Source organism: Ambystoma mexicanum, chromosome 3p (assembly GCF_040938575.1).
Source record: "Ambystoma mexicanum isolate Mex_15411 chromosome 3p, UKY_AmexF1_1, whole genome shotgun sequence".
In the NCBI taxonomy this organism is placed as follows: domain Eukaryota; kingdom Metazoa; phylum Chordata; class Amphibia; order Caudata; family Ambystomatidae; genus Ambystoma; species Ambystoma mexicanum.
Window position 1 is genome coordinate 195,927,945 of NC_090925.1, and position 21,728 is coordinate 195,949,672.

General features: G+C 46.4%; 1 protein-coding gene across 1 annotated transcript in view; it reads right to left on the minus strand.

Annotated features, from left to right (window-relative positions):
• Positions 1-9,568: 9,568 nt before the first annotated feature.
• Positions 9,569-21,728, minus strand: part of LOC138580241 (adaptin ear-binding coat-associated protein 1-like) — a 216,997-nt gene continuing 204,837 nt past the window's right edge. Inside the window, exon 8 of the mRNA XM_069650619.1 lies at positions 9,569-12,274. Within this exon, the coding sequence (XP_069506720.1) occupies positions 12,226-12,274 (49 nt within the window). The 3' untranslated portion in view covers positions 9,569-12,225. The remainder of the gene's footprint in view (positions 12,275-21,728) is intronic.

Consider the following 21,728-nt stretch of genomic DNA (forward strand, 5'->3'; position numbering starts at 1 on the left):
TAATTGTGTTTACAACTTGTTGTTTAATCTGGACGCAGTCAGATTTCTCATTGAAATGTAGGTTTCCTGGTGCCTATCTTTCGTCTAGGGTCATACGCCTTTTTATTGTATGTGTTATATCATCCATAGTCTGAGACTGCATTGTACGTTTTTTTCTTTTTTCAGGTGTCACTTCGATTGTACATATTCTTGTTGATTTTATTTTATCAGGTGGACTACTTTGATCTTCGTTACTGGTAGGTGACCCTGTCGACAGATTATGTTCACTTGCGCGTTCTTGAATAAGTGTTAAGTCATCATCAGTAGATTCGTAAGTTGATAAGTTGGCAAGTTCTTCTATCATTTGCTTGTCATCCTCGTCGTCACATTCGTGTACCGGAGCTTGGGTTTCTTCAATCATCTCCGCTCCTCTTAATTTGGTTGACTGAATTTTCTGCACAGGGATCTTATCTATTGATGGTGATTTATTTGAATCCGTTTGGATTGTCACATTCAAGGATTTGATATTTCTTAGAAAATTGTTCACGTTTTTATTGTTTGCTTTCCTTTCCTTTTATTTGGCATGTTCTTTGATTTCTTGATCTGTTTTGAGATATTTGTTTTGATTGCAGCTTCTTTGAATGAGCTTTCTCTTCTTGTTTTATCAAAAATGGCAAATGTTTCATTTTTCTCGGCATGTTCGTGCATTTGTCGCTGATTACTGTTATCATCAGGAGCTGTCGTTCCCGTTTGGATCTCGAGACTTACGACAGCACCAGGCACGATCGGGTCAATCGGATCCTCGATCACTTCAAGATCAATATCGTTCGCATCTAAAAGCGTCACTATTGGGTTTACAAGATTTTTTTCCTTGCTGTTTACAACCTCGACACCTGACAGCTCAATGTTTATAGTTGCTGGAAGAGTTGAATCAATTTCATGGACTGTTTCCATTGTTGAACTCATTTGTATTTTTTTATTTGGTGGTCGATGGATAGTATTTCTTTTTTCCACGTTACCCAAAGCGACTCCATCCACGACTCTTAGCACACAATTTTCTCCATTTGTCGTTTGCTGATTTTTTAAAATCAATATTGCCTCCCTTGCTAGTTCGGCTAGGAGGCGTTTATCATCAGCACTGTTTTTTAATTGCTCTTTAATTTGCTCAACAAAGGCATCGTTGTTACAGGTGTTGTTTACTATTTGGTTTTTCATTAATTTCTGCTCCGTATCCATGTTTATTAAATTTGCGTTTACAGATCCCAGGAGCGAGATTTGATCTCTCAGACTTTCGTTCAGATGCTCATATAGTTTTATCAGTGGGGCGACTGTAATTGTTAGCGCAGAGATGATATTAGGTCTCAACTGATTTATCACTTGTTCGACCAAATCAAAGCATTCAGTTTGTAGGCCGCTTCTATCCTTTGGGCTGTTTTGTCTATTTTTGCTATGGGTTGGAAGTCTCCGTTTATAAGGGCCTTTTGTCAAGCTTTTATACTCTGAGTCGGAGGAGGAATCATCACTAGAATCAATTGAGTCAGATGGTGTAGAAATCGATTTCAAATTTCCTTGTACAATCTGCTCAAAGGCTTTACTTTGTGTTGAGCATTGTTTTCTTTGAGTACAATCACCTACTTTTAAACGTTTCTGTGAGCAGGGAATAGGGGCTGCGCTTGACGTTACTCTTCGCCTTTTATTGGGGCGATAAATATTTTGTTGCAAGCTTCGAGGCACTGCTTTTGTGTCCTCTGAGTTGTCGCAACTTACACTGTCGCTTTCTTTATGGCATACGGGGTCTTTTGTGTTTACAACGTGACCATTTATTTGTTTTTCGATCTTCGTAGATGGTGAAGGAGTCATCTTTGCATTTAAGGTTTTGAGGTCTTTGAGTAGCTTATCTGCCAGGAATAGTGAATTTCGTCTTTCTTGCCGTATTTCACTTTGAGGGTTGTGATCTGGGAGCGCGGCCTCCTGAGACGGTTGAGACGGATGATCCGGTTCCACAATAAAAGTGTCGGGCTCAGGATTCCAATTATCGTATGTAGGGTTTTCAGTTTGAGAAATCCTCGATGAGCCAATTAGGTCCTCATTTTTGGGCCAAGAGTCCGTGACTCCGGTAACTTGATTCAGGTTCACTAAACTTAGACAATTTTCTCGCAGATATGTGTTAACCTTTTTATTTTTTACTGGATTAGTTGTGTTCTTGTCTTTATTGCCTTTCTGGATGACTCTCCAGGCTAACACTCTAAGTGAAGGAGGGGGAGCGATGATTGGCTTAGACAGTATTTTGTATAAATCATTAATGTCGTTACTGGCAATCGCCCTGTCGAGTTTGACAGATGGAGCGAGATGTGTCGTTTGCATAGTAATTAAGGTGTTTGCGTTCCATATGTGCTCACTATGGATATCATCACAATTTTCAGTCAGGAGGTTAAGGACCTCACACCAGGGTGTGTCATTTGTCTCTCCACAACCTCCTCCCCCCTGACACACAACAGCGCCGCGCTGTCTCGCAGCGCCGCAGACGCGCACGCGCACTGGCACCCGCCGGGTTCTCCCGAGCCCCCCCGGGCACGCCCACGACAACTCGCCGACAGCGCCGAGGCCGTGCCGGCGGGCAGAGCAAGCGGGGGACCAGCCGGCCAACGAACGGCGTCTCCCAGAGGGGGCACGGACAAAGGTACAGTAGGACAGGGGGGGGTGGTTACAAGTGCATTAGTGTCCGCGGTTAAAGATTCCGGAACTGCCAACTGACGTCCTCTACCTGACTCAGGCTTAGAGGGGTCAACTTGCCGTTGGAGTACCGGCTCACTAAAACAGTCACACCCATTTTGAGTTTTAAACAAGATTTCAGCTTGAGAAATGGAAGCTCCCCCGTCCCCTCCTTCAGCATATTCACGTACCGTTTGATCAATGGAGTCACTGGAGTCTCTGGAATCCATTGCATCGGCACGCTGATCCGCTGCTGCTGATAAAGTCATATGACTGAATATGTGGCAGTCTGAATGTTCGGGGGCAGAGAGAAACCTCCGTAACCTTGCTCTGGAAACGGGGGACCGCAGGCTAGTGCTGGGTGTGTAATGCTTTGCCAGGTCCATTGGTGAAAAATTTGAGAGTGCGAAAAGTGCACCGGACTCTAACCGGACTCTCACCGAACACTCCCAAACACTCCGAGACGCTCCGCGTGGAAGTGAGGTTTTTATCACAGTGCTCCTCCTTTCACAAGTAGAGGTAGTAGTGTTACTGCACCACAATCCTGCAGAGGGTCAGCCACATAGAACACTCCCAAACACTTAGGGAGTTGAAAACCAGACCGGAATCTAGAAGGTAAGTTAGGAACAGGCCAATCTGTGTTGATGTACACTCAACAGAATTGATACCCTTGTTATTAAACCAGATAAAGCGATTCCATTTACTGGAGTAGCAGTGTCTGGTTTCCATGCTTCCCAGAGTATGTCCAAACATCTTTGTGGGAATTGGAGGTGCCCGAACTCTATGACCTCAGGAGCCAGTCCGCTAAGTGGAGAGATTGAGTGCAAGGATGTAGTGTCTCTCCCCGGTCTTGAGATAGCATGTTTTAAGGGCATGGCAGTTTCCTGGGAGAGGAGACTGACATGGTCATGAGCTGGGAGAACCAAGGCTGGCAGCCCCACATCGGGGCCACCAGAATCATCTTGACTGGCTGTCAGTGCATCTTGTGCACTAGTCTGTTGAGTAGGGGAATCTGTCCCGGACCATGTTATCCAGAGACCGTTCCCCTTAAAGCAGTTCTGGGGGTATCTGGAGGTGTAATCTGGGCATTGTACGTTCTCCAGAGTTGCGAACAAGTTGGTATCTGGGAAGCCCCAGTCTGCGAAGATGTCGAGTAAAATGTCTTCATGTAGTTGCCATTTGCGATCTACGGGAAGGGGACAAGGGGGGGGGGGGGGGGGGGGGGGTGTCTCTGCTGTGCACATCTGCCAGAAGATTGAGTTCCCCTGGAACGTGTTGTGACAGGAGGAACATCTTGTGTTTGAGAGCCCATTTCCATATGTTCTGTGACAGTTTGGACAGCCCTAGAGAGTGAGTGCCCCCGTTTGTTCAGGTAATATATGGCCATAGTGCTGTCCATGATGACTAGAATTGTCTTTCCCCTGGGAGGTGTGTTTGAAAAGCTTTCAGGGCCTGGACTACTTATAGCAATTCCAATAGGTTTATGTGGTTGGATGCTACCGCTGGGGACCACACTCCCTGCACCATCTGATGAAGGAGGTGAGCCCCCCACTCGTCATAGATGCGTCTGTGATAAGAGTGGCTTCTACTACGGGGGTGGTGAATGTTTTACTTTGCAGAAGGTTTTCTCTTGACCACCACTGCAGAGACTGAACGGGGGCTGCCGAGACAACTACTAGATCATCCCATTGTCTCGAGAGCCACTCTTGCATGGGGCGCAAGCGCAAGCGAGGAATTAGGTAAATGCAGGAGGCCATCATTCTTAACAGTGGCATGGCTTTGCATATGGTCACCTCGTGATTGGCTACATAGTGAGGGATCTGGAACAGCATGTTTTGAACCCTCTGATTGGAGGGAAAGACGAGATGGTCTTTGGTCCGAATCAAAGCCCCCCCAAAACTGTTTTACCTGTATGGGCTCTAGACTGACTTTCTCGTTGATCGAGAAGCCTAGGATGAAGAGGAGATCTACAGTCTTCTGGGTATTTAATAGGCATGTTCCGTACGTATCCCCCGTTATGAGCCAGTCGTCGAGGTAAGGATAGACTGGAATGGACTGCCTACACAGGTGAGCAGCTACTACCGCCAGTACAACACCCTTGGAGCTGAGGCGATGCCGAAGGGAAGAACCTTGAACTGATAGTGCGAGTCCTTTATGAACTGTAGGTACTTTGTGTGCTCGCAACATTGAAATATAAAAGTATGCATCTTTCATATCCAATGTGGCCATTAATTCCCCTGAACCAGCAGTGGGATTACTTACTGCAATGTTGTCATTTGGAATTATTGCAGTTTTCCAGAAGGATCTGCACCTCTAGCAACATGATTTGCAGGTGTGCTGCTGATAGGCGTCTGCTCTTTGACGGGTGTTATCGAGGTGGCCGGTGGAACTCGATGCAATCGTGGGTGACTATCATTAGCACCCACTGGTCTGATGTGATGCCCCTCCCATGCGTGAAAGAATGATGACAAACGCCCCCTGACTGAGGAGGCATAGAAGGAGTCCCAGACTGGCGAATCATTTCGATGAGGAGGCTGGTGAGCCTCTTGGGGTGGAGTTTCTGCCTCTGCCCTTGCTTCTGCTCTGTCCTCTTTGCGGATACTGGCTGTTGCCAGATGAGCATTGTCCAGAGGACCATGTGGTACCTCCAGTGCCATATTGACCATGGGGAGATCAGGAGAAGGACTGACCTCGAAGGGAACGAGAGTTTGAACCCCCCGTTGTTGAAAAGGTTTGGCGGTAAACTGGTTGAGCGATTTCAGCATCTCATGGTCTTTTTTAGCCGCCTCTAAGGTGTCAGTGACAGCCTTTCCAAATAATTATTTATCAGTGAGGCCTGAGTCTCCAGCATTAGCCAGGCGTCTTTTGAGGAGAGTCGCTTGTGCCATAGTGCGTCCCGCTGTTTCAACGGCATCTAGTGTGTTCTTTAAGATATTATGGGTCACCTGTCTACCCTCAGTGACGACCACCAGCAGGCGTGATCATGTGGGTTCAGGGACCTCTTGAAGGCCTTTGTGGAGCAGGCCCCATTGTATGTCGCTGTAACTAGCGAGAAGGGTCATGTTATTCGTGATTCTGGTGGAATAGGCCACAGATGTGGTAATACGTTTGCCGAGGACATAGAGTTTCTTGCAGTCCTCATCATGGGGAGCCTCCGCCGTGGACAGTGGCACACCTGCCCTTTTTCTGGTGGTTGTAACAGCCAAAGAGTCCGGTATAGCATGACCTCAAACATACATAGTGTCAGATGGAGAGGGGCGAAACAGTTTCTCAAACCGAGGGTTGACAGCCCTTGTGAGTGAAGGAGACAGAAGGAGCGAGGCGCTTCTTTATGGAGTTGCGCAGAGGAATAGTGGGAGGTTTATCTTTGAGAATATCCTCAACGAAGTCAGAGTCCTGGACAGCCTCCCGTGTAGCGATCTGAAAGTGATCTGCAGCTCTCTTCAGGATGGCATTGAAGTGAGGAAGGTGGGTCTAGACAAATAAGGTTTGGGTTATGAGTGGGTGAGAGCCAAGGCCCTTGATCTGGGTGATCTTGTTCCCAGTGTGGATCCTGGTCAGTTGTATTATGACCAAAAGGATTGTCCTCATAAGTTTCCTCTGGTTCTGAATACTCAAACAACTCCTCTGGATGGATTTGAGACTGAATTGGAAGCTTCTGCAGCTTTGGTGGAATGGGGCAGGTGTCGTCCTCCCTAGGTCTCTTGGGAATAATGCATTTTTCTGAGAAGTCTATAAATTGGGACATCTTATCCATATAATTCTCAAACCTCTGCCTTGTCCAAAAAGATGTAGCAGAGGGGTCTGGAGGAGGGAAAGGCTGTTCAGAAGGGGGATATTTTCCTGATAAGCCCTAGAGGGGCTGGGTGCCTTCAGAGTACTCCTCTCGACGAGAGGGGGTGCTTCTGGGCTGTTCCACAACCGAAACCATAGCCGCGAGACTCTTGCGTATGTTCGGCAGCTGAATGCTGGGTTTCGACGCGCCTGAAGGCGTTGTCTGAGAAACTTGGAAAGAAAAACCGCAGCGTTTTCCAACACAATAACGTTGTATTTATGTTTGCGGTCGCTTCAAAAGCGACCGCAAACATAAATACAAAGTTTTTAAAGCTGCAGTTTTATTTCTAAGTTTTCCGGGCTTAGAAAAAACCGCAGCTAGTGCTTATTTTTTGTAAAAAAAATAAATAGCACTTACCGAGATTCAGCTGCAGCTTTCCTGCTCTGGTCTCCGGTCCGCGTCCTCCGAGTCCCGGCACAAATGAAGGGAAAGCCACCCAGCGGTAGACTTTGTTTACTACAGCTGGTTGGCTTTTCCTTCATTAGTGCCGCAAAAGCAAAAGCCAGCACAGCAGGGCCTCCATTTCACAAAATGGCTGCGCCCCTGTGCTTGCTTTTTCGAATTTTGAGTTTGAATAGCTCAAAATTTTACATAGGAAGTTTTAAAACGGAGGATGCTAGTATTTTTTTTTTATGTGGCCTATCTATTTTTTAAATAAAATTTTTTACTAGACCATCCCTTTAATGGCGTCCTCTCCATAGCAGAGGTAGAAGGTGGCAGCGAGACGAAAGAGAGGGGAGAAGGAAATTCTCAAAAGGAATCGACCCAGGGTTCCACTCTCCCCACGGCCTGGCCGGAGGGCTGAGGCCACTTGGTCGACAGACGTTTATCAATGCACCAGTCGTTGAACAACAGTGGATGTCTTCGGCGTAGGAGTCCCGAAGTAGTCGTCGAGAAGAAGTAGCAAAGACTAGACGACCATCGGGCGTGAGACAAATGAGTCAATAATGAGCAATATCAACTCTGGCGAGCACCACAAAAGGTGACCAAATAGTTGGGCGGGAAAAAACAATCTGAGGGACCTCGACGCGCGAGTGATTTTGGTACACTACACAACGTTAGGGATAGTGTTACAGTCACACCCATGTCAACGTCCCCTTTCGATCTTCGAAAGAAAGATTGAATACTCTGCGATTACCACTAGATGTCAGATTATATGCACAGCATGTGATTCTAAGCAGGTTAACAAGCATCAGGAATTACTGTTAAATCTCCAACATACTATACTCATCAAAAATCATTGAGCTACATATACAATTAAATCTTGGACCACTTACCAGTAATATCCCAAGCAGGCTTCTGACCAACAGGCCAAAAGACCACATGGGACTACCTAAAGAACAATCCAGAAGCCATCACCACCTCGGCCCTCATACGCCAATCCCCACCACATTTGGCATATACTACCCAGACATCTCCCCAAACACTAATCAAAAGACTCAAACACAGTACTACAATGGACAAAATAATTCAAAGAGAACAGGAACCACACAAGCCCACCAAAAATCAAACATGTGTACTAGAACATGTGGTGTATACCAAGTCTCACCTTTGCTCTTGAATACATACACTTATAGGACTCATTAAGAGACAAAGCGCCTCACATGCTACAATTATATTGACAAAACAGAAATCCTCTTTAAAACTCACTCAAGTGAACTCATGCTACCTGATACCCATCCCAAACTGTTTGTCCTCCAAACACATCACTTCTCAACACTGTGGCAAAGAGACTTGGGCACTTGCTTGTAGTCATCAAAAGCGGCCAAGAACTCTCAGACGGCAAACTAACTCTGGAACCACAAATAAATGCTGTGGTCAAGTGTTTATTACTTATGCTCAATCAGACCGATAATGCCCTTCACCTCACACAGGAACCTTGCAATCACATCACTGGATCCATCTAGAATACAAGGCAACTGCATATGCCTCAACAGATTCTTAAATAGATGTTCTGGGATACAAAGTATTCGGATCATAGCCACAAGAATGCTACAGGGATTCCACTGAGATGACCACATTACACGATCTCTATGAATGTTCCACTGGCTACATTTCAAAATGCACTGTGTCTGGATATTTGGAATCAAAATGTTTCTGCCCTTTGAGTTTTGCACTTCTGGATGAGCAAGGTGCAATATGCATCTATGGGCAGAAACTTGGTCCTGCCCTTTACCCTCAAAGTAGGCTTAGCACGAAATACAAAACGGGAGCAAGGCTCCAAGATCAGTTAAGATATTGGTGGACCATTTTCAGTATAAGTGCTTTTGAGCACCAGTGCACTTGCTCACATACTACGCCATCCAATCGTTGGCCATGTTATCAGTCATCCTTCTACCACCTAGATTCCTTTTCTACAGATTCTTCAAAAGGATCACATGGGATTACAGTAGTTCTGTCCCAACTTGGATTCCATATAGTTGACAAAGCAGGCCTACCAGAGCCCATAACTAAGTAATCTGGGCCTTGAACCTCTTAGGTTGCAGCTTGAACAGACTTGAAGATGGTATGCAGAACACTGAAAACAGTTGATGGCCAGGCACCACTCTGTCCACAACTCTCTGAACCACATGCTGAAGGTCATATTCCCAAAATCTTCAGACTCTGCACATGGCAGACTATATATAGATGCAGATAATCCTATGGAATATTCCACATCTGAGGCAAGACCGTATCACATTTTAAGACATGCTCTGAAAACCTCCCTCTTTTGCACTGCACACAAATCTGAATTCAATGTCTGACTCTGCAGAAAAAGTGTTTGTCCCTTTTTACGTTTCCTTACCCACAGCACTGTGGTGACCATATGGTGATACAACCCTGCAAAAATCAGAATATTAGGTCTCTGCTACCTTCCTCTAGGGGGGGGGTCGCACTCTGTAAAGGAATTAAGTGATAGAATTCGAGTCCTGTTACAGGTCAGATGTGTTGCATTCCATTCCTCTTTCCGCAATCTGGTCCACTTCTTCCTCTGTGTAAACTTACCATGCTGGGCATGCCATTTCATTTTCAATACTTTCAGTGAAAACACAATGACAAAAATTCACATGTTGTATTTTTTTATCGCTATTTTCTTGGTCAATATTGCACAGATATAGCCATTAACATTATATACATAATAATGAAGTGTTCTAGCTCTTCCTGCTTCACGCCTTGCTCAAACACACAATATATTACTTCATGTATAAATATATATGAGAGGGTAAGATGCAGGACTACACACAGGGCATGGCCTGCAATGACAACTGGTTCTAAAGGAGCAAGTTGGCCACAGTACATTGTAGAGAAGTGTGGTCTTGGAATGTGTTGGGGTGCCAAGCAATAACATCTTTTTAACCCTTTACCTCTCCTTGTGCTCAGGTCTATGTCAGACCTGCTCCAGTGCGCCTTATTTCACCCCTTTGAATGTGCTTTCATTATTTTATCTGTACAACCCAAGAAGGTACCCATTAAAAAACAGGCTTGGAACACCTGTGAGTTGGATAAGCAGGAAAGCAATACAAGATCAAAGAGGGGTCATGTTTACAGCCTCCACGGAGCTGGAGCCCAAACCTAAAGTACAATTCTTCAAGAAAGAGAGCAATGAAAACGGATTAAAATGTTTAACAGGGGTCTGCAACCTGCAGCTTTCCAGATGATTTGGACTATGGAGTCCTTGATCCCTCTTGAAGGTTAGGGCTTTTGGGAATTGTATTCCAACACATCTGGAGAGTCAAAGGTTGCGGATCCCTGGATTTGAAAGTTAGTATGATTCTTCCCCTCCAACATCTACAAGGAATGAGCAAGAGGCTGCGCATAGTTGGTGGGTGTGAGATTCAGGCAACTTTCAAAAAGGGGGGGGGGGAGGGGAACGTTGCAGCAAAGCCAGTCAAAAAAACAGATTGATTAAAAACCTGCAGGCAGGTTTGGGAACCATAGAGAGAAAAGCTTTGATATCTAGGAAGGGATTTGCGTTCACAGCCATGTGCAAGAAAACAAGCTAGGCGCAATGCCAGGCCTGTTCTCACATTTCATACTATGATGGGAATGGGTGCTTGAACAAGCAGATGTAAAATGGTTGACCAACTCAGAATTCATTTGCGCTGAATAAGCGGAGACTTAAGGTTTGTGATTTTATGGGAGCTGTTGAGATCAAGATGCGACTGCAGATTGATGGTAATGGCTAAAATGTAAAAGTGGATCGGTCACAGCTCACTTGCTAGTATAGGAAAAAGTACTGGGAATAAGTTGTGATCTACAAGCATTTATTCACTACAAGTGTGCGATATGGTGGATTTGTACTGAGAACAAGATGAGAATTAACTTCTGTGCTGTGAATCCAGGGAGGACACAACACTGAAGTGTGACAAAACCATAGCCCCCGAGATTTTGATTGGATTAGTGGTGGAACGTGCTGGGATGAACAAAGGGTAAATAACACCTTTAGTGGAATGAGAAAATCAGCGCTGGGTGCAAGTTGTGGTCAGAAGTGGTGACTGACTGGGTATTAAAAAGTGGATACCAAAAGTAAGTATGACTCTGGAAGGGGGTAATCATTTGGGTGAATGCCTAAGAATCAGTGGGCAATCTCCTCGCAGGAGAACATGTAGCACACAAAGCAACATACAGGGTTCTGAGACGATGCCCAGTTCCACTGTGCTGCTACCTATAGCTGAGCATTTATACCAACAGCTGTAGCCCTGGCAAAGGCCAACATTCTTAGACATCCATGAAAGCAGATGTGGGAGTGGAGAAAGGAGCCAGTAAAGTCAATGGCGGAAACGTCAACATAGTAGAAGGATGCATCGGATGGAAAATATTGTTAAGTAAAGAGGCAAATGCCTAGCAATGCAAAGGAGGTTCAAAAGAACACCATTTGTGCAGACTGAGTTTGCAGAGTTAGGAGTGGGGCGGGAGCATGTCGGATGGCTGCTTGTGCACAGATTCACGATATGAACCGAGACCAACTGATCTGCATCCACTGCAGATATACCACTGATGCAGCAAGCATGACACGTTTGCAGCCTTTGCGTTAGTGTGCTGACAAACTGCAGTAAATCCAGTACATCCAATGGGTGGCAGTTCCAAGTGACAGCGGAGGGGCTCCGCAGATGAATGGGCATGCACGTTTATACTCACATAACACTACACAGATTACATCGACTTTGAAAAGCAGAACCAAGCGGGCAACCAAACCTTCCCAGGCACATCCCAGTAGACCTACGAACAGGCTTGCTGGGCGGGCGTGACCAATAAGACTAGCTTTACAGGAGGTGAGAGGGATTACAGAAACAAAGGAAACTGCTTGTAAGCACAGTCTTCCTCCCATCGCACCGCTACTGGCGTAATCTCCAGTCACCTTCAGTCGCTCAGAAGGCCATGTCAAAAAGGACATGGCTTTGCCAGAAAGTGCCAATCTAGGCAAGCCAGACAGGAACAGGCTTTGCCTTCCAAGTCTCCCAAGGATTGTTCATGGGTTTTTCCAGTGTTTAGAACGTCATCAAGGTTGCCGATTTCACTGCATTTCCATGTGGCAGCCCCAGTGAGCGGGCAACTGGAAGCCACCATCCAGCTCATAAGAGAAGAAGAATATTTAAAAATAAGGACTAGGTGGCCAGGAAACAGCTGACTGATGGATTGCTAGGTTTCATCAGCGTTTTCCCTCTGCTCTCCAGCGTGACGTCCCCAGAACATTCTGCAGTGCTGTCTCACCCAAAGGATCAGAACTGAACCCAGCTGGGTGGCTGTGGGCCCTGGCCGACTGTACCACTGTAAGAGAAGCAAAGTAGAGAAAGGGTAGTTAATTACAACCAGAAACTAGCATCAAATAACCTCATTGTTCCATTTCACTTAAAAAAGTGGAAACTAATGTACATGTCTCATGAACAAGGGGGTGATGTGCAGCTAACACCATCCCATCTATGCCACATTTCCCTACTTCTTTCTCATCCTCTAAGGAAAGTGGGCAGAAGAAAGTGAACCCCATTACTGCTTGATATTTGGGAGTCAAACACTGCAACTCAACTCCACCCATTCATTATTAGGAAAAAAGGTCCACGCAATTTAATTTCACTAAACAATAGAAGAACAAGTTACTTACCTCTGGTAACATTCTTTCGACTGGATGTTCCTCCCACATATGCCTCATCTTTTGATATCTCCAATATCCAGCTTCAGCTGCTTCAGATTTTTTTCCAGCAGAGGGCACTGTGCATCGATGCGGTTGACTGGATGTCCCTCCAGGGCATCAGTATTGAGAATGTCGTCATTGAAGGTGTATATATAGCACGCGCAGCGCCAGTTTGCTTCAGTTCTGTTTTTTTCATGTCATTCTTACAGAACTACCCGAATTAAAGCAGTTTAGACCATATTAGACTCTGAAGGAGCGTAAACTGCAATAACATGGAAATTCTACTGCGGGGTAGGCTGGAAGGGGCCATGAGGAATGCGTGGAAGGAACATCCAGTCGAAAGAAAGTTACCAGGGGTAAGTAACTTGTTCTTCAAATGGATTGTGTCCTCCCACGTATTCCTCATCTTTTGATAGACTCCAAAAGCAGTGTTGGTTTTAGAAGCGGGAGTAAGAATTTTGTCATCAAAGGTTGTTGTGAACCGAATGAAGGACTGCTTTCCCAAAGCTTCCATCATGACTTAAGGTAGAATGAAGGCAGTAATGCCTTGTAAAAGTGTGAATGGTAGACCAAGTGGCTGCCTCACAAATACATTTTATTGGAACACCTCTTTGCAGAAACTATCAGCAAAGGTATTTTAAAATATGACGTTGCCTCAGATGAGTGCTTGAAGATGGAAAGCACAACCAAACAACCTTTAAATGGTCCCAACCTGGAGCACCAGATTTACCAAGTACAGCAGAAAAGAGAACACCTGCAGTGTTTTGAATAGACAAGGGTCCACATTCTTATCCTAGCACCAGCTGCAGAATGTATTCCACAGCAGCGGTACAAGGACTTTGTTGCTGGCCGACAGCAAAATCTCCATTAAGTCATCTGGGAGGTCTCAATACTTGTACCTCAGCCTCTCAGAAACCATGCATGAAGACTGAGTATCTTGACCTCTGGATGGAGAACCCAACCCTCCTCTCACGAGAGAAGGTCCTCTCTTTGCGGAAGACTCATTGGAGGGCTGATGGACATGTCCAGAAGGTCCGGGTACGACATCCTCCTGGCCCAATTCAGGGCAATTACGATCATGGATTTCCCAAACTCTCAACCTCCTGATCACATGAAAAATGACGGGGACTTGAGGAAACGCGTACAGCTGTGTCCACTAGAGCTCCTCTTTGGGAAAATTCCCTGGAGCAGTACAGTTCTCAAGTCCGGTGGGCACTTATTGCGAATAGATCCACTTGAGGGGTTCCCCAAAGGGTGAAGATCTCATGAAGGACTTCTTGAGCTAGTTCCCACTCGTGGCAGACTGTTCAGAGCGTCCGCCGCCGTTATCCTCTGGCTAGGTGAACTGCCAATACAGAGATTCCTTCTTGAATTGCCCAGAACCAGAGCTGCATTGCTTCTCTGCAAAGTGGTAGTGACCCTACATCACCTCTTGTTGAGGTAGTACATGGCCACTGTGTTGTCCGTCATGATCAGGACATTCCTTTCCCGTACAGAGGGCAGACAAGCCTTCAGCGCAAGTCTGATTGCTCTCAGCTCCAAAAGATTGATATGTAGTTTGGACTCTGATGTAGACCAACAACTGCTGATTGTCAGATTGTCGGCGTGGTTCTCCCTTCAGAATGTTGCCCTCGCAGGCCCACCACAGGAGATCCTCTGTGACCCCGTTTGGAACCTGAAGGAGGTCCGACATGTTGCCCGAGAAATGAGACCATTGTGTCCTGAGAGCCCATTGAAGGGATCTCATTCTCAGACAAGCCTCTGGCACCAGGAAAATGCAGGATGCCATGAGGCCGAGCAACCTCAAGCAGTCGAAGGCCAGGAGACGCTGGGCACTCAAATTTGGTGACCATCTGCAGAATGTCTTGAGCCCTCACCTCGGGTGGCGATGTCTTTCCCAAGGATGTATCCAGTACAGCCCCGATGAACTGGAGCTTTTGAGAAGTTATCATGCAGGACTTCTTGTAATCGAGGGAGAAGCCCAGTCTGTGGAGAGAGTGGCAGGTCACGCTGAGATGATCCAGGACTTGCTCGGGAAAACGTGCCCCGATCAGCCAATCGTCCAGGTAGATGTGAATCCCCCACTCCTGAGACTCGCTGCAACCAACGCCATCAGTTTGGTGAAAAACCCTTGGCCGGAGGTCAGCCAGAACGGGAAAACTCGAAACTGATAATGAGAACCACCAACGGTGAACCTCAGGTACGGTTCTGTGCTTGAGATGGATTGGCACATGAAAATAAGCATCCTGAAGGTCCAATGACACCATCCAATCTTGGTGCTGGTGGGCCTGAAGGATCTGAGAAAGTGTGACCGTCTTGAACGTGTACTTCCTGAGGAACTTGTTCAAGTACCTCATGTCCAAGATGGTTCTCCGTCCTCATTGGGGATTAGGAAATATGGAGAATACCATCCTTTGTTCCTCTCAGTTACAGGTACTGGTTCTATAGCACCTTTATCTAGCAGTGTCAACATTTCCTGCACAAGGAAAGGATCTTCAACCTTTAACTAATGGCTCCCTGGTGGATGATTCTGAGGTCTCTGAATGAAGGGGAGGAAGTAACCGTGGGCTATGGTTTCTAGTGCCCAAGCAAGCATCTGAAGTAATACCTTGCCATTCTTTCAGATGCTGAGACAGTCTGCCTCCCACTGGGGTGTCGTGAGTCACAATCTTGGAGAGGTTTTGAGGTGGCTGAAGCAGTGGCTGTTGGTAAAGATGCTGCTGCTTGGGCAGGCTGTGCACTTCTCCCTCATCCACCACGAGGGAATCTTCTTTGGCCTCTTTGACCAGCCATTCCTACCGTTCTTTCAACTGAGGAATAGTAGCGAAAGGATCTACCCCTCCAAGCCGGTCCACTGGGGTGACAGGGCTGAGGCTGCCTAATAGCAGCACCTAGAGACTTGGCTGCCGATTTAGAGGTCTGCAGATTCTCAAGGCTTTCATCAGCCTTGCTCCCAAAAAGAGGAGGCCCGTCAAAAGGCATATTAATGAGTCTAGACTACATGCCTGGTGCAAATCCAGACTTCAACCACTGAAACCTGCGTATCATGGTGCTTGCCGCCATGGCTCTGCTGATACTGTCATCAGAATCTAAACCAGACTGAAGAGACTCGCACATGGCCTCCTTGCCATCTTTTACAATGGCCAAGAAACCATCTCTTGCTTCCCCTTCGGGAATATTTTCAGCCACCATGGATGCACAGTCCCATATGGTGTAGGTGAATTTCGCAAGGGCACATGTAGAGTTGGCCGATTTGAGAGCCATGCTCCCGGCAGAAAATACTTTCCTTAACCAGGCGTCTATACGCTTATCATCCGGATCTGGTGGGATGGTCAGATAGGCAGCCTGCTTGGTGGTAGATGTTGCTGCTTGCATCACCAGGCTTCCTGGAATAGGATTATTATTATTATTTATTAGCATTTATAGAGTGCACAGCAGCCCTTTAACATCGTGGCGCTTGTTACAGAGGCGTTACATGCTGGTTACAAAAATACAAGACAGAGGATTTAAAGTTAAACAGGTTGTGCGTGAAGCGACAGGACTTGGTTACATGTTCCTTTTGCAATTCACAGCGGGAGCATAAACATAGTTAGTTACAGTTCAGGACGTACAAGAAGCTGGGGTCACTACTTGACGGCATATATTTTCTGCCCAAATATTTACTGCCAGACTCGATTCTGGTACTTCCCAATTAGCACTTACTCTCTTTTGTAGAGTGACATGAAAAGGTACGATTGGATCCCTTTGAGAACCTTTGTCTGGGATATCCGGGAGGTCATCCTGTTCGAACGGAAGGGCAGGTTTGCTCCATCCCATAAAATCAGTGACCCTGGTCATTAACTGTAAGACGCATATGCTTGATCATGTGGTTCTGACATACCAAAATGCAACTCCGATGAAGTGCCCACTCCACCGGCAGCTTGTAAATTTTCACGCAGTTCCTGCAACCTAGATTCTTCTGATATTATGCCATCAGGGACATTAGGAGTGGAATATTGCAATCCAAAGGGTGGATCACTCATCAGAAGGTTCACTGTCCTTATGAATGGATGTGAATGACAAAGAAATCCTTCCTAGGCAAAAGTGTGAAGGTTTTCTGGATTACTGGCAAAGGGGTCGATGGCTTTGATGGTTTCGAGCCAGATACCGATGGAGTGATTTTTCATTGTCTCAAGGCCTCGACGGCTCTCGATGAGAATCAGGCCTTCGTTCTGGGCTCGAGGGCACACAGGATTTGGCTCAAGCCTTTTCTTTAATGGCTTCAGGAGGCGCGGTAGGATCATGGCCTACTTGCTTCGAGGGTTTCTGGCTCTCTAATATCTTTAACATTTCCTGCCTGAATGATTCCCATTTAGCCGGAGTAGAGGCCTTAGTGGGGCAAGCTACTTCTCGCAGGAGTAGAGTCAGACGAGGAAGACTAAGTTGGAGATTTGTGATGCCTTTTCTTCCACTTCCTCTGCGAGTGGCGAGAGCCACTTTGTGACCTGTACCTTTTAGACTTCTGTTGAAGAGAGTCGTCCCTCCCTTCGTCGGAAGAATATTTTTTCGACGGGGTAGTCGAACGGGATTCTTTTGGGGGAGTCTACCTACCGCCAATTTCCCTTTACGCTCCTTCAGAGCTTTTCCGGTCATCGACTGAGACTTCTGACAGGCTGAGGTCTTGCGCTCCACACCGAGACACCACAAGCACACTCAATGTACGTCCATCAGCGACATCTTGGCGTTGCAGTCTTGGCATTTTTAAAACCCAGTCTTCAGGATTGTCGCAGCCAAAGACTAAGACATTATGCAAACCCTCTGCAATGTCCACAAGGCCTTCTGGGGCCTCAATACCTTCAACTCTCCCTTCCTAAATATCTTCCTTCGAGCTCTTCGCTCATCCGCCTCCAACACCCTCAGGGTCAGTCACTTCTCCAAGCAACGAGCAGGTGGTAGATCTTTCTTCTGCTGGGGCCTACCTCTGGAACAGCCTGCCTGCCTAGCCGAAACCTGAGGAGAACCATCTCCGGTTCTGGGAGCACCTCACGACCTTCCTCTTTGCATTTGCATTCTCTCCTCCTCTCCCCTGCTGATCTCCTGGCTGACATTGCACTGGTTACCTGGCTACCCTCTGTTCTCGGGCCCATGTCCCCTCCCCGCCAGTTGCACATCTGCACTGCACCCCTTGTTCTCTGGGACTGTTTCTGTATCCCTACAGCCCCCTACCAGCACTTGACACCTGATGTCTGCACTTACCCTTCCACTTGCCAACAGCTGGCCGCACTTTATTTAATGTCTTCATTATTTTACTGTTTATCCTATGAACTGCACTGCCCCCTACCCCATGCACTTCTTGTTATGAAGTGACTCCCAGCCTTCTTAGGATGACTTGCCAGGTTTATTGAATAGCTACATAATTATCTTTACAGGCAGTCATATAAGTTGCTTTTAAGTTACATTAATAGGACAGGAACACTGGCAGCCCATCACCCAGGCTTCAGGCTGACTACCTGCACAACCTAGAACCTTCCCTCAGGCATTCCGACACTCAGACACAAACACTCCACATGACATGACAGCATTCCTTCTGCATTCCCACTACCAGGCTAAGAACAGACAACACATCTCCTCCCCTTACATTGGCACATTGCACAGAGCAACAGTACATAACGCATACACAACACACCTCCCCTCTTCCGACAACAACACAGACATTACACAACACACCTCCATACACATCAAAATCATTCAGACTGACTCACATCATCAGGGCAAGCACACAACATGTGCTCTGACACTCGAACAGTCGCCTCATACCCGATGCGCTGGCCAGGCACACCAGGACCAACAACTAATGTCACTTTCGCACTACGGACCCTGATGGGGTGAAAAGAGTCATAGAAGGTCACACAGTACAGCTAAACACAGCCGCACATGCACAACGAATAGAACAATACATTATTTGTGGTAAATAAACCACAAAGTCGGGGTAATACGTGATCATGCAGTGCCTAATACCACAGGCACGCCCAAACCAACCAAAACCGGGGGCGGTACCACCTGTACACACATACCCCTAACCATGCGTGACTTATACTGCAGTCACAACCCTACACCTACTGGGGGCACTACCACCCAGATACCAAACCATTCACCTCGTATGACTGACCACAGTCAAGCTCCAACACTTGGTGGTGCTACCGCCTCACACAGCCATAGGTGGGATAACCATGCATAACTCATTACAGTCATGCCCCGACATATATGGTGGCGCTACCACCATAAACCCACGTACACTGTTTAACCCTGCGCGACTCATCACAATCACGCCCATACTGTACTGGAGGCACTACCCCCAAACGCCACATAATGTGGCACTACCTCCCAAATGCCCTTGTGTATATCATTACACACCCAGAAATCACATTTGGAAGGCACAAACATGCTGACATGGCATTCACACCATCAGCAAAACCATACATATATCACATATAAGCTTCACCCAAAACCAAACAAATGGGAGGCACTACCCCCGCATTCACCAAACAATCATATCCACACCTATACAAGAAACGATTGAAGGCGCTATCCCCAATCTCAATAAATTCCCAGAGCCAATACAGATGTTCGATACTGTATACAATGCATCACATAAGAGAATATACAGTTCACATTGCATTGCTCTATACATTTGAAATGATGCATTTTTTTTTTTTTTTACACACCATATTTCATGAATTCCGAGCCAATCCAATCCTAATAGTCCATGTCGCAACTTAGCGACCTAAGCGCTGAAAATCCTCAAAAAGGTTAATTATAGACTCTAATCCAATAAATGTCATGAGCACATTTCCATATCCAATCCTAAAAGTCCATGTCGCTATAAAGTGGCCTAAATGCTAAAAGTCCTCAAAAGGTTAATCCTAGTCTTCAAACATGAGCCACACCACTCACAAATAATCATGAGAAATCTATGCAGCAAACACCCATACCATTACCTGAAGTAGCTAAACAGAAATGCATTTGCTTAAAACAAGACGTCAATGTCACCTCCTATGTATCTACAAATCCTCAAAGTATAACCATCCACTCTTAAAACACCAAATATCAGTGGCGCAACACACAAAGATAATATCACAAAAGGATACTTAAGTCCCTTCTCCTTGAATCCTTAGAAGATAACCCGTCACCATCTCAGTGGTCTGTCCATCAGTTTTTAGACAACCAAACAGCACCTCGGCCGCCGCACCGTTCCTCCTTCGGTGGGGAGAATGATAGATCTCCAAGTCTGCGTTGCATTTACAATACATAGACTTATTCCCTCTCCATGCCGCTCAGAATGGATAATTAGTACTCCAACGGGGCATCGCATACTTTCCCTTTGCTGGGTAGACCGCTACCTGAACGTCCCGCCACAGTACAACACAGCGCAGACTCAACTTCTGTGTGCCGTACTATTCCTCAATGAAGATTACGCTGCGTCCTGAACACGCAGCCTCACGCCTTTGGGTTCCTTACTCGGCAATCCCCATCATTTCTCACCCTTGACGCAATACAGCCGCATTGTTTAAGCCTCCCGATTCTTGCAACTCCTGAAAGTTTGGCTTGTTTAAACCTCGCAAACAACGATTCCTGCATCTCCTGAGCATTCGGCTCATTCGCCAACTCCGTTCAATTCCATACTGACGTCGCCATTCCCTTGCCAGACACAGGGTAGTGAAGATCTCTGCTCACCCAACGGTCACCGTCTCTTGCATCTACTGACTCTGCTTTATGCGCCATGATCTCTTTACGCTTTACCAGTACAAAGGAGACATCCCTTCACCCTGGCTTCACTTACATTCATTTTCTTCATCATTAGGAGCTTTCCCTTGGTTTGCCTTGTCCCTTGTTTTACCTGCTGGGACATATGATTACACCTAATGGGACAGCTCTGCTCTTCCTTTATGGGCAAACCTCCCACTTTACATTGAAAGCACGTACTTCCCACTTCACTTAACCGGGACAGCATCACTTTTCTCACTATGGGCCAGCTCCTTTCTACATCCTACATCCCAGCAACCCCCGCTGCACATATGCATTAGCTGATTTGTTTGCATATATTCCATTCGAAGCATGACTTCGAATTTCATTACTGGGATACAGCTTCCTTTCATCTTCTGGCCCAGCTCCCTCTGCAGCCCCCGGGACTCAGCTCTCCCTCCATATCATGAGCGGCTGTCCCTCATGCTACTGGGTATACAGGGTCTTTTTCCTCCCCCTTTTGCGCCATAGGTGATGGGTCTTACTTGTATTGGGGGCAGTGTTGTCCTTCTTGTCCTTTCCTTTACCCCCCACAGCAGGTTTCCTCAGCTTCCTACTTTTTCTTGCACTTGAGTTCTTCTTTAAGACCGACTCGTCGCCAATGTTACAAAGTAACTCCCAGCCTTCTTAGGATGACTTGCCAGGTTTATTGAATAGCTACATAAGTATCTTTACAGGCAGTCATATAAGTTGCTTTTAAGTTACATTAATAGGACAGGAACACTGGCAGCCCATCACCCAGGCTTCAGGCTGACTACCTGCCCAACATAGAACCTTCCCTCAGGCATTCCGACACTCGGGCACAAACACTCCACATGACATCACAGCATTCCTTCTGCATTCCCACTACCAAGCTAAGAACAGACAACACTTCTCCCCTTCCCCTGCACTTGCCCGATCTCAATCTCAACTGGCCTAGTAAGATCGTTGTCTGTCTGCTCTCTGTTCCCCCTCCCTTGCCTTGTCGCGTCTTGAAACGCTTGCGTATAGGTGCGTTATAAATGCCATATCATATAGAAAATGTATGAAGAAAATTATGAAGCGCGCAGTAGTTCACAAAGGCAAAAGCTTACTCTGAAAAATGGAACTGAAGCCAAAGGGCGCTGCGCGTGCTATATATACCTTTAATGACATCGAGACGGAGGCCCTTGAGGGACAGCGAGTCAACCGCAACGTCGCACATCGCCCTCTGCCAAAAGAAAAATTCCAAAGCAGCTGAAGCTGGATATTGGAGATATCAAAATACGTGGGAGGACACAATCCATTCGAAGTTTCATTTGATCTGGACGATTTGGTTTTTCAGAATCAGAC